Source organism: Heteronotia binoei, chromosome 11 (assembly GCF_032191835.1).
Source record: "Heteronotia binoei isolate CCM8104 ecotype False Entrance Well chromosome 11, APGP_CSIRO_Hbin_v1, whole genome shotgun sequence".
Taxonomy (NCBI): Eukaryota; Metazoa; Chordata; class Lepidosauria; order Squamata; family Gekkonidae; genus Heteronotia; species Heteronotia binoei.
The window spans coordinates 24538472-24549442 of NC_083233.1; the positions used below are offsets into that span (position 1 = coordinate 24538472).

The 10971-nt window shown below is 44.1% G+C and overlaps 1 protein-coding gene across 1 annotated transcript; it reads left to right on the plus strand.

Annotated features, from left to right (window-relative positions):
- Window positions 1-287: 287 nt before the first annotated feature.
- Window positions 288-10740, plus strand: LOC132579653 (aryl-hydrocarbon-interacting protein-like 1; the record flags this gene model as incomplete). Its single annotated transcript, XM_060250180.1, has 6 exons — window positions 288-461; window positions 1289-1468; window positions 6136-6324; window positions 7170-7346; window positions 8685-8826; window positions 10226-10740. Coding segments are annotated over exons 1-6 (1299 nt in total), but the record flags the coding sequence as incomplete, so codon positions are not given.
- Window positions 10741-10971: the final 231 nt, after the last annotated feature.

Genomic DNA, 10971 nt, shown 5'->3' on the forward strand with positions numbered 1-10971 from the left:
TATTAGGTAGCTTAATCTACTTTCGGACACTAAGCAGGAAAATCCTGGATTAACCTGGTAGGGCAGGGAGAGGATCAGAAAGGCAGAGTAGAAACCATCAGAGAAGGTGTTGAGAGAGACACAGAGGTCATCCTTTGCTTCAGGAAGAGGTTCCCGTAGAGTAGGGCTTGCTTCTACCTACGTAGTTGTGACCAACGAGAGCACATACGGCTGCATTTTGGGCTTGGAGCACCCAAAGTGGAATCCAGTCCTATCAAAACAGAGTGGGAGTGGTGGTGGGAGTTTTACCCTGAATACATTTGAAGGAGTAGGGAACCAACCATCTGTTACTTGGAGAAGAAGGAGGATCTGCCGGCAATTCAGCCATGGAGGAAACATACCTGCTTAATGTGGAAGGAGTCAAGAAAAAGATTTTACATGGAGGCTACGGGGAGCTGCCGGATTTCAAAGAGGGGAGCAAGGTAAACTTGCTAGCACTGAAGCAGTACACAGAATGTAGCATAGATCTACTGTGATGCATCTGTGTTAAGTAACAGTGGTCCCAGGTAATTCTTTCCTAGCATCCCCACTGAACACCAACCCAGGGTGCTGACTTTGTTTCCTTTTATCCTGTCTGCAGTCCCAGTGTTGTGTGACAGTTTTTTGGCTTTCCAAACTAAGCAAGCTCACTTTGGAAAAGCTAGCTGCCATCTTATTTCACCCGGGTTTTTATTTTTATTTCTAGCCTTTCTGTCAACATGGGCCTTGAAGGCAGTTTATAGTATTTTAAAAAGATTCAGGAAAATTCAATAACACCAACACAATACCTCAAATCCAGAAATGAACAGCAGTGTATATGCTGGTTTGCTTTATTTGCTACCAAAAGCTCTTGATAATGCCAGATGGTAACGTTGGCACCAGATGGATGTGTTTGGGGTAGTAGTTCCAAAGTTAGGGTGCCACCACAGAGAAGGTTCTGTCTCTGGTAGTCACCTACCTAACATCTGATGATACAGAACGAATAGACAGCTGGCTTGTTAGATTACATGGTCTAGATATCAGAGCAGTAGAGATTTATTCTTTGAGCTCCTGTCCCATCTGTCAGTGGCCCAGTGGTCCTGGACCTTGCCATTGGAAGAAAGAATAATTTCAAATAAACTTCCAATTATGAACTGCGAGCCAACTCTTTCCTGGGTACTAGACATGAAGGTTGGATGTTAAGCACAGTGAAAAGCCAGGACTTCCAGTTATCAAGATCTGGACTACCTGGAGTCTAACACTTGTTAATTTTTGTCCATTTTGGATGCAGATCACTTTCCACTTCCAAACACTGAAGGACGACTTTGAGCGAACAGTCATAGACGACAGCCGCGAGTCTGGCCTGCCCATGGAGATCATTGTAGGAAAGATGTTCAAAATCGAGGTGTGGGAGATCCTGTTGACGTCCATGAGGATCGGCGAGGTGGCGGAGTTCTGGTGCGACCCAATTGTGAGTATGCTGCTATGCTAGAGCTGCCCTGCATCCTTTAGGTACAGGATAAGATTTCGAGAAGCTCAGCACTCTAACGGTGGTTGCAGCAAGGGGACTTAGGAAAAAAGGCTTGAACTTGAAGGGTCTGGGTCCAGATGTCTGCTTAGCATGCTGACCTGGATAGCCTAGGCAAGCCTGATCTTGGGAGCTAAACAGGGCCAGCCCAGCCTAGTTTTTGGATGGGAGATATCCAAGGAATACCAGGGATGTGACACAATGGCAGGCAATGGCAAGCCTCCTCTGATCATCCGTTTCCTTCAAGGCCCATTAGGGGTCACCAGAAATCAGCTTGACTTGATGGCAAAACTCCCCCACAAGTGTCTGCTTGGCCAGTTTGGTGTAGTGGTTAAGTGCATGTACTCTGATCTGGGAGAACCGAGTTCGATTCCCCACTCTACCACTTGCAGCTGCTGGAATGGCCTTGGGTCAGCAATCGCTCTCACTGAAAGGGAAGCTTCTGTGAGCGCTCTCTCAGCCCCACCTACCTCACAGGGTGTCTTTTGTGGGGTGGGGGAGATAAAGGAGATTGTAAGCTGCTCTGAGACGCCGAGATTCAGAGTGTAGGGCGGGGTATATATCCAATATCATCATCATCTTCTTCATAAAGTCTTGCTATAGGGCATTGAACAAATGGCCCACTCATAGCCTCAGGTTTTTTTGTTTGATATTGTGGCTGTATGGAAGAGAAAGGAAGGCTGTTGTTTACCTGGAGCCTGAGGAATGGAATTGGGCAGGCCGCACAAATTTGGCAGCTAGGTAACTCCAATCCTAAGAGTTCTTTCTTATGAGTAAGCCCCACAGAATTTACTTCTGAGCAGCCCTGCTCAGGATTCCTTCCTAAAAATGATACGCCATTTGTATGAATTTATTTATTACTTTAAATTTCTATCCCGCCCTCTCCGCAAGCAGACTCAGGGCGGCTAACAATCAGTTCTATAAAACAATTTAAAACATTTTGTGGTACTATACAATTTCAGTATGGCGGGATCTTTCGTTTTCTGTTTCTGTTCGCGATCCTATAACTGAGCAATGCAGATAAACTACATTTGTTTATGCTTGGATAATACTCCCTCCTCTGCCAGTCATGTGATAGGGGGATAAAAAGTCCTTTATGGCACTGATGCTTTTGATTGTTAGAAATCCTCCTTCTCCCCAGCTTCTGAAATTTCAGCAGTTGTTTCCCACACCATTTTTTTCTACCTTCAGTCAGTCACATTTTATTTGTATCCCGCCCTCCCCACCAAAGCGGCTCAGGGCGGCTAACGACAAGAACTTAATGCATACATTGCATAGCCTTAAGGGCTAGATACTTGGTTTATTAAAACAAAATAAATCAAAGGTAAGGCTGAGATTCTTTGTATGCCAGTTTCTGCACCTAGGACTGTGCTATGGACTTATCTGAAATATTTCTGTCCTGCACCCTCGGTTTATTGCTCCTGAGGCAGCTTTCAATCTCAGTTATTAAAGCAGATGCAATGGGACTATAGACTACAATAGCCCCACTTACAGAAAGAAAATATGCTAATTTCCAAAGCAGGCTTTGATGACTTCTATGCTGCCATGTGGTTGCCACATTAAGTGGTTGTATAACAGTTACTTAATGCAAAATACCACTTGCTCAGGCCCCTACCCACCTACCTACCTGCTGCTTCTCTGCCTTATTCTCTTGGTATGTGTATGGCTATATTTGGATATCTGGATATTTGGGTTAATCTGGATAAAGTGTTCTCTGTTTCCAAAGGCTTCTACTGGACATCAGAGGTAGGCAGGGCAGGATTAACATAAAATCCAGTTGAGGAAAGAAAGGCAGACAGTTAAGCTGCAGCCAACATAGCAGAGATTTACTAGACTGTGGGCAAAATGGACAGGATTTATGCATTTATTTATGTATTTAGATAGTTCGTAATAAACCAATATACAGGATATGGAATATTAAGATCTATACCATGACGGATCCCTAAAACAAAGCATGACATGCGTGCACACACACAAATCTTTTATGTAGTCTTTTGCAAAAGCATGTTCAACTTGTTTTTTGGTTAAATTTCTAGATAGATAGATAGAATTCTTGGCTACATCTTCAAAAATGCAAGATCTGAAATGAAATTGAATAGATAATGTTTGCTATTGGTGTGGTGACCATGCCACAGTGCCTGCAACACGGTGTAGAGTTATTTTACATACTTTCAATGTACTTTCAGTGTACTCCGCAACTGGATTTTACTATGCAAAATGACAAAATCCACTTGCAAATAGTTGCTGGAGTGGCTTGAAACTGCATTATTTAGCATTCGTGAAAGCATATCTTAATAAAACAGTGGGGTGAATTCTTGGCTATATCTTCTCCAAAAATGCAACATCTGAAATGAAATTGAATGCCTGGGTCACCACCATCTAAAACAGCAGAGGGCATCGGTTGTTGACAGGATTGGGACCATGCTGATAGGAAATTTTGTAAGAACTATTACATAGGGATGCCATGAATTTTGTAGCAAATGTGTTTGACAGTCGGATTTCCTGTGTTCCACTGTGGTGATCCTATGTTAGCCAGTTCTTGCCACTGAATGACTTGAAATTTTCCCAAACCGGTTTGTATGTTTTTCTTCTCAAAGCTTCACATGTGCGAAAGATGCTGTCCATCAAAGAGATGAGCAGCCATTAACATAGCTAAGGACTGACTGATTTATCTGTGTCTATTTCAGCAATGGTTGGCTGAACGGAGCAGCAGTGTAGTAAGGGCACGCAAGCGTGCCTGAAAAGCTGATCAAGAACTTTCATGCTGTTAGAAAGGAAGAGAGTGAAGTCACCTGGCAAACAGCCACAAACAGGCTGACAAATGAACAGTCCACTGAGAAACAAACTGTAAGATTTTGCAGTTACTCAGAAATACACAGAAAATCTCTTTGGGGTCTAGCAGCAATTTTTCTCCAGGGCAGTTTGCCAGGGATCCTGGAGAGGGGTTTTTTTTGCCATCTTTTTGCCATTTGTGTGTGTGTGTGTGTGTGGAGAGGTATTTGTGAATTTCCTACATTGTGCAGGGGGTTGGACTAGATGACCCTTGAGATCCCCTCCAACTGTAGGATTCTCCTTTAGTTAACAGAGTAACTTGACTCAGCCCTGATCTGGATAGCCCAGGCTAGCCCAGTCTCATCAGACCTCAGAATCTAAGCAGGATTGGCCCTAGTTAATATTTATATAGGAAGGAAGTAGAAGTAAGTAGTTTACTTAGCCATGAATAAAAAGCAAGTACTTCTTCACCCAAAGAATGATTAACACTTGGAATTCACTGCCACAGGAGGTGGCGGCAGCTGCAAGTATAGACAGCTTCAAGAGGGGAATGGGTAAACATATGGAGCACAGGTCCATCAGTAGCTATTGGCCACAGCGTATTGTTGGAACTCTCTGTCTGGGACAGTGATGTTCTGTATTCTTGGTGCTTGCGGAGGGGGGGCACAGTGTGAGGGCTTCTAGTGTCCTGGTCCCACTAATGGACCTCCTGATAGCAGCTGGGGGTTTTTGGCCACTGTGTGACACAGATTGTTGGACTGGATGTGCCATTGGCTGCCCCTGTACCGAACTCGGAAACTGCAGCTAGTGCAGAATGCAGCAGCCAGACTGTTAATGGGACTACCTCGGTGGGAACATGTACGGCCTAGGCTGCGAGAACTGCACTGGCTGCCAATTGTGTACCGAGTCCATTACAAGGTGCTGGTTATTACCTTTAAAGCCCTATATGGCCGAGGACCTGTTTACCTTAGGGACTGTCTCTCTCCATATGTTCCCCAGAGAGCACTGAGATCTAGTTCACAAAATCTTCTGAAAATCCCTGGGCCAAAGGAGGCTAAGTTAAAAACAACTAGGGAGCAGGCCTTCTCAATAATGGCACCCCAATGGTGGAACCAGCTGCCAGAAGAGGTGTGGGCCCTGTGGGACTTTAACCAGTTCTGTAGGGCTTGTAAAACTGCCCTCTTTCAACTAGCCTTTTAAGTTGAATTTAGCAGTAACATCAAGCCATCTTTATATATACTGAGTCCATAGCACCGTTACGTTTTACTGGATTTTAGACTATTTATGTAATTTAATTAATATATGAACAGTTTTATATTGTTACTGTTTTGATTTTATTGTTGTTGTATCATGGTATGTGCCATGTCCTGTAAGCTGCCCTGAGCCTGCCTTGGCGGGGAGGGCGGGGTATAAATAAAAATTTGTTATTATTATTATTATTATTATCCAACATGGCTTCTCTTATGTTCTTATATTCTAGTGGACTGGAACTACTCCAGGTTCTAGTTATCCTGGAAACTAATATAAACATGAAACAGACTGCTGAACATCACACAGGCTGTCTTTTTCGACAAACAAGCTATCAGCCAACATGACAGATGTTCAAGCGCCCTCCTATTAAATAGCACCCAATAGACTTTATTAAATGTAATCATGCAATGTGAAGGGGTTGATTTAATCAGTCTGAATCAGGGCATCTTTTAGTCTGGTTTTGACTGTCTTTTGTCTTTCAAAATAATAGACTTCAGTCTTAAAAAGCCAGGAGACTCTCCTTGATAGATCAGGGATCGGTAAGCAGTCATGACTGAGTCTTAACAGTTGTTTCCTTTTCCCTCCAGCACACCGGCATGTACGCCTTGATTTCCAAAAGCATGAGGAAAATTGTTGAAGGCAAGGACCCTCTGGAGGGGCAGAAGCATCGCTGTGGGATGGGCAACATGTTTGATTATCACAGCACAGGCTACACAGATCTGGATGAGTTGCAGAGGACGCCCCAGCCCCTCATCTTCATCATGGAGCTTTTCAAAGTGAGCAATAGATTCAGAGAGAAGACAAAGGCTGTTGCAGTCTACCATCTTTCCATGGGATTTTACACAATCTATTCCCAGTGTGATAGATCACGGGTGGCCAAACTTGCTTAATGTAAGAGCCACATAGAATAAATGTCAGATGAGCCACAAGACATGAATGTCAGATGTTTGAGAGCCACAGGGGAAGGAAGGAAGGAAAATAGATGGGGAGGGAGAGGTGGAAAGAAAGCAACTTTAACTTTAAATGCATTCTCCAAGTTGCAGGCTGGCTTGGCTTGGATATAGATCTAAAGAGAAAAATGGCTTCTCCAAGATGGCCAAGAGGCCAGTGGAAGCTTTGAGAGCCACACAATATGTGTGAAAGAGCCACATGTAGCTTCCGAGACACAGTTTAGCCACCCCTGTGATAGATCAAGTTGGGTAGCTGTGTTAGTCTGTCTGTAGCAGCAGAAAACAGCAGGAGTCCAGGAGCACTTTAAAGCCTAACAAAATCTGTGGCAGGCTATGAGCTTTTGTGAGTCACTGCTCACTTCTTCGTATACAGCTAGAATTCATGGTCTGCACTTTGGGTAGGAAGGGACATAATCTGAATACCAGGAATGGCTCAAGTTTTGGGTTGCTCTGGAGAGTATGTCCTTCAGTGTCCCGCCCCTGCCCATGCTAGTGTCTTGGTGCTCATGAACAGATAAACCCATCTTGGAGGAGACACAATTCTTTCATACTTCTACAGATCTTGTTAATAACAACAAAGCTAAAAGAAAGGCATATTTTCTACACACAGGATGATCTGGGGCGTGGGGTGACCGCAGAGATGATGAATTACCATTTCCTGTCCTATTCAGGTAGAAGACCCTTCTGCTTACAAACGGGACACGTGGGCCATGAACACAGAAGAGAAGCTGGTGGCTGTACCGAAGTTACACACCGAGGGAAACCGGTTGGTCCTGTCCCGGAAGTTCAAGGAGGCAGCAGAGAAGTACCAGGAAGCTGTCATCTGCTTGCGCAACATTCAGGCTAAGGTGAGAATTAATTGGCGATTCTGAGTTTTTGAATTGATGCTCTGGGATCTTCTTAATGGCGGCCACATTGAAGAATAGCAGAGCCATTGTTTCAGGCCACTTCTCTTGAATCCAGCTCTCCATTGAATCCAGGTGTCCCATATCCATATCCATATGATACAGTTCCACCTCCCAGGGCGATATGGATTTTCCCTGTGAATGGACAAGCTACCATCTAGGAACCTATGTGAAGCTGTTTTGAGTTCTTCCCATGAAAGGTTAGTTATAAATAAATTATGAGTGGGCCAAAGGTAGATAGAGATCCACCAATAGATCATTGGCCAGTTTTTGGTGAATCACTTGGTTGCTAGGCGCCAGAACCCCATGCACTAGGCCTGGTCATAATGCTATATCATCTTAATCTAGTATTCCATCTCTGAGCCTATTGCTGTACTGATATATAGAATGCGCCCAATGGAAACCGTCACCTGTGATATAGATGCTATTTGTTTTATTGTATTTTATGGTTTTAGCTTGTAGTTTTAAATATTTTAACTTTTGTTGTTCTCTGCCATGAGCCCACTTGCAGGAAAGTGCGGAATACAAATTAAAACACATAAATAAGAGTGCATGCATGGAATTGCAGCCTAGATTAGTTATGCCTTAGCTGTCAAGTTGGCTTACAATTTTATGAATCTTTTTATGAATCTTTAGCTGGGAGTAAGCCCTACTAAGCACAGTGTAATATGCTTCCATCTGACTAAATACAAAACCCATTAGTGGGTGATGGGGAGTCTACTCAAAACAAAAATACACCATGATATAAGACTGACATCAGTCAACCTAATCAGTCAGGTTTTCTTATCTACCATCCCTAATCTTTCCCAGGGCTTTTTTTTTTTGGGGGGGGGGGGGTTAGAAAAAGCCCAGCAGGGACTCATGTGCATATCAGGCCACATCCCCTGATGCCGAGCCAGCCGGAACTGTGTTCCTGTGCGTTCCTGCTCAGAAAAAGCCCTGATATTTCCAACTCCAAGTCTCCAACCCAGGCCATTCTATCACTCTAAAATCTTCTTCAGCGCAGGGAATCTATAGTTTTTCACATTAACTGGACAAGCTGCCTCTTCAGCCCAGCTATAACAAACTGTCTTACTGTCTTGGGCTAAGGAACAGATTTCATTAGCTGAGCTTTTCAAGAGGAAGACGGAAGTATAAATGTAGTGAATATAATGGAAGTAGGATGATAAAGAGTAGGTTTCTTCTTTGCTGCTGGTCGTCCCATAGCCATTTTGCTTTTTTTGGTGACCCAGCCTCCCGTTAACCATTAATCCAGGCCATCTTTCCTTGGTCTCTTGACAGGAGAAGCCATGGGAAGAAGAATGGCTACACCTGGAGGAACTCATCACCCCTCTTGTGCTGAACTATTGCCAATGCCAACTGGAGCTGGGAGAATATTATGAGGTTTTGGAGCACACTACTGATCTTCTCCAGAAGGACAACGGTAAGCTGCCTCTCCTGACAGCTGCTTACAGGTCACCCCAAAACTAGACCCAGACTTCTCCCCCCCCCCTTCAACGTTCATAGTCTTTTGAATGGCTAGCAAGTCATCCCCTCCGAAAATTGTTGAGAATTGGTACTTCTGATTATTTATGTATTATTTATTACGTTAGATGTATATCCGGCCCATTCTACGAAGACTCAAGGCAACTAACAACATTACAGTGATTGGATCTATTTTTATGGTTTTATCTAATGTGATTCCGGAAGGGAGTCAGGAATTTGAGGTGAAAGAACTGATGTGCTGAATAGCAGCAGTTCTCTCCCGAACGGGGACACAGAGTCATCAGCATTGCTACTGCAAATGCCAGGAGATTCTGAAGGCAGTGCCTGGGGAGGATGGCGCTGGGGGGGTGATGTCACTTCAGAGTTTTGCCCAAAAACTAGAACGTCAGTGGTGTGATGATATCACTTTGGATGTCAGCTCCTGGGAAGGTCTGAAGATCCCCCTACTGGGAAGCAGGCAGGACCTAGCAACCCTAAATCTGTTGAAGCTCCTGCATTCCTCAACATTTCTCCTTAGGCAGCTACCCATCAGGAATAATTTTTTGTAAAAACCCTGGAAAACCATCAGAAGCAAAAGCTTCAAACCAAAACCAATAATTTGGGCAATTTAAAAACCAGCAGCAGTCTATTGAAAAGTGCAATGCAAAACAGAGCAGAGAGTATTCAAATGATGATAACCAAAAGGCTGCCAAATAAAATAAGACCTTCTCCTGGCAACTGAAGGTCAACAAGTGTGGTGCCAAGAGGAATGGCTGGGGAGTTTTGCAGTCAAGGGGCCACCAAAGAAAGGACCCCGGTTCCAAAACTTGCCTGCTTTACTTTGGAACATGAGACTAAATGGACCTGATATTAATGAAGCTGATCTTAACCGACAGGCAGGCTCAGAAGGGAATAAGTCATCATTCAAATGACGTGGTCCCACATTATTCAGTTGCAAATAGCACAAACTTTACAAAGGCACTGTAAGTCTCTAGTATTCTCTAATGCGTATTACTGAATCTGACAGTGCCACAACTAGAATTTCTAACTGCTCAGGGTGATGGATATAACAAATCTACGAGTTCAGTCTTAATAAATAGTTTTTAACGTGTGAGCAATAGACCAATGCCAAATTAGTAGCATTGTGCCTGTTAGACCAAAGAAATGATTTTGTATCCTTAGACCCCGAGATTTGGCTTAAAATTCAGGCTACAAATCCTAACTGAGCTATGAATGCCATCAGCTTTGTTGAGGCCAGCTAAAAGTTTGAACTCTCAGATCCCCTTATCTGAAAAAGTAAAAAGGTCCTCTGACAAGAGAGCGTGTGAGAAAATGATTTGTCTTTATTCTCATTTTAGAAAACGTCAAGGCGTATTTCAAACGGGCAAAGGCCCATGCTGCTGTCTGGAATGAAAAGGAGGCACGAACTGACTTCATGAGGGTGACCCAGCTTGACCCCTCATTGGCTGCCGCCGTGAGGAAAGAGATGAAGCTCTTGGGGGAGAGGATGAGGAAGAAATATGTGGAAGAGCGCAAGAAATACCAGGGCATCTTCGACCACCATCTAGCAAAAGATGGGACTGAAGAGCGAGCTGGGGAGGGGACAAAAGGGCTTGCTAAGGGACAAGAGGAGGTGCAGCACAATAGGCTCAAGGCACAGATGGAAGAAAATGGGCCAGAAGCCCTGGAAGAAAGTAGAGCAGAAGCCCTGTGGTCTGAGAGAGAGGCAAAATGGCCAGGAGTGGGTGAGAAGGATGGAGAAATAGAGCAAGGAAATTGGGACAAGGAAGACCAAGGAGGACTCCTAAGAAAGGAGAGGGCAATGGACAAGAAGCAGGAAGAGATGATGGTGGCTGAAACTGGAGATGAAATGCAAGAAAGCCAAGCTCAACAAAAGGACCGCAGCTTTTTCTGGGAAGAGAGGGCAAGTTGGGAAACCTCTATGTCCAACCAACAGTTGGGGTTTGGGGAATGGAAACCAAAGGAAGAGCAAGAAAAGGCAGAAGAGACAATGACTTTGGGGACACCAGAACAAAATGGAGCACTAGGCTTTGCAACAGTAAAAGGAGAGCGAAGAAAACTCATTCGGAGATATTCTGGGGAG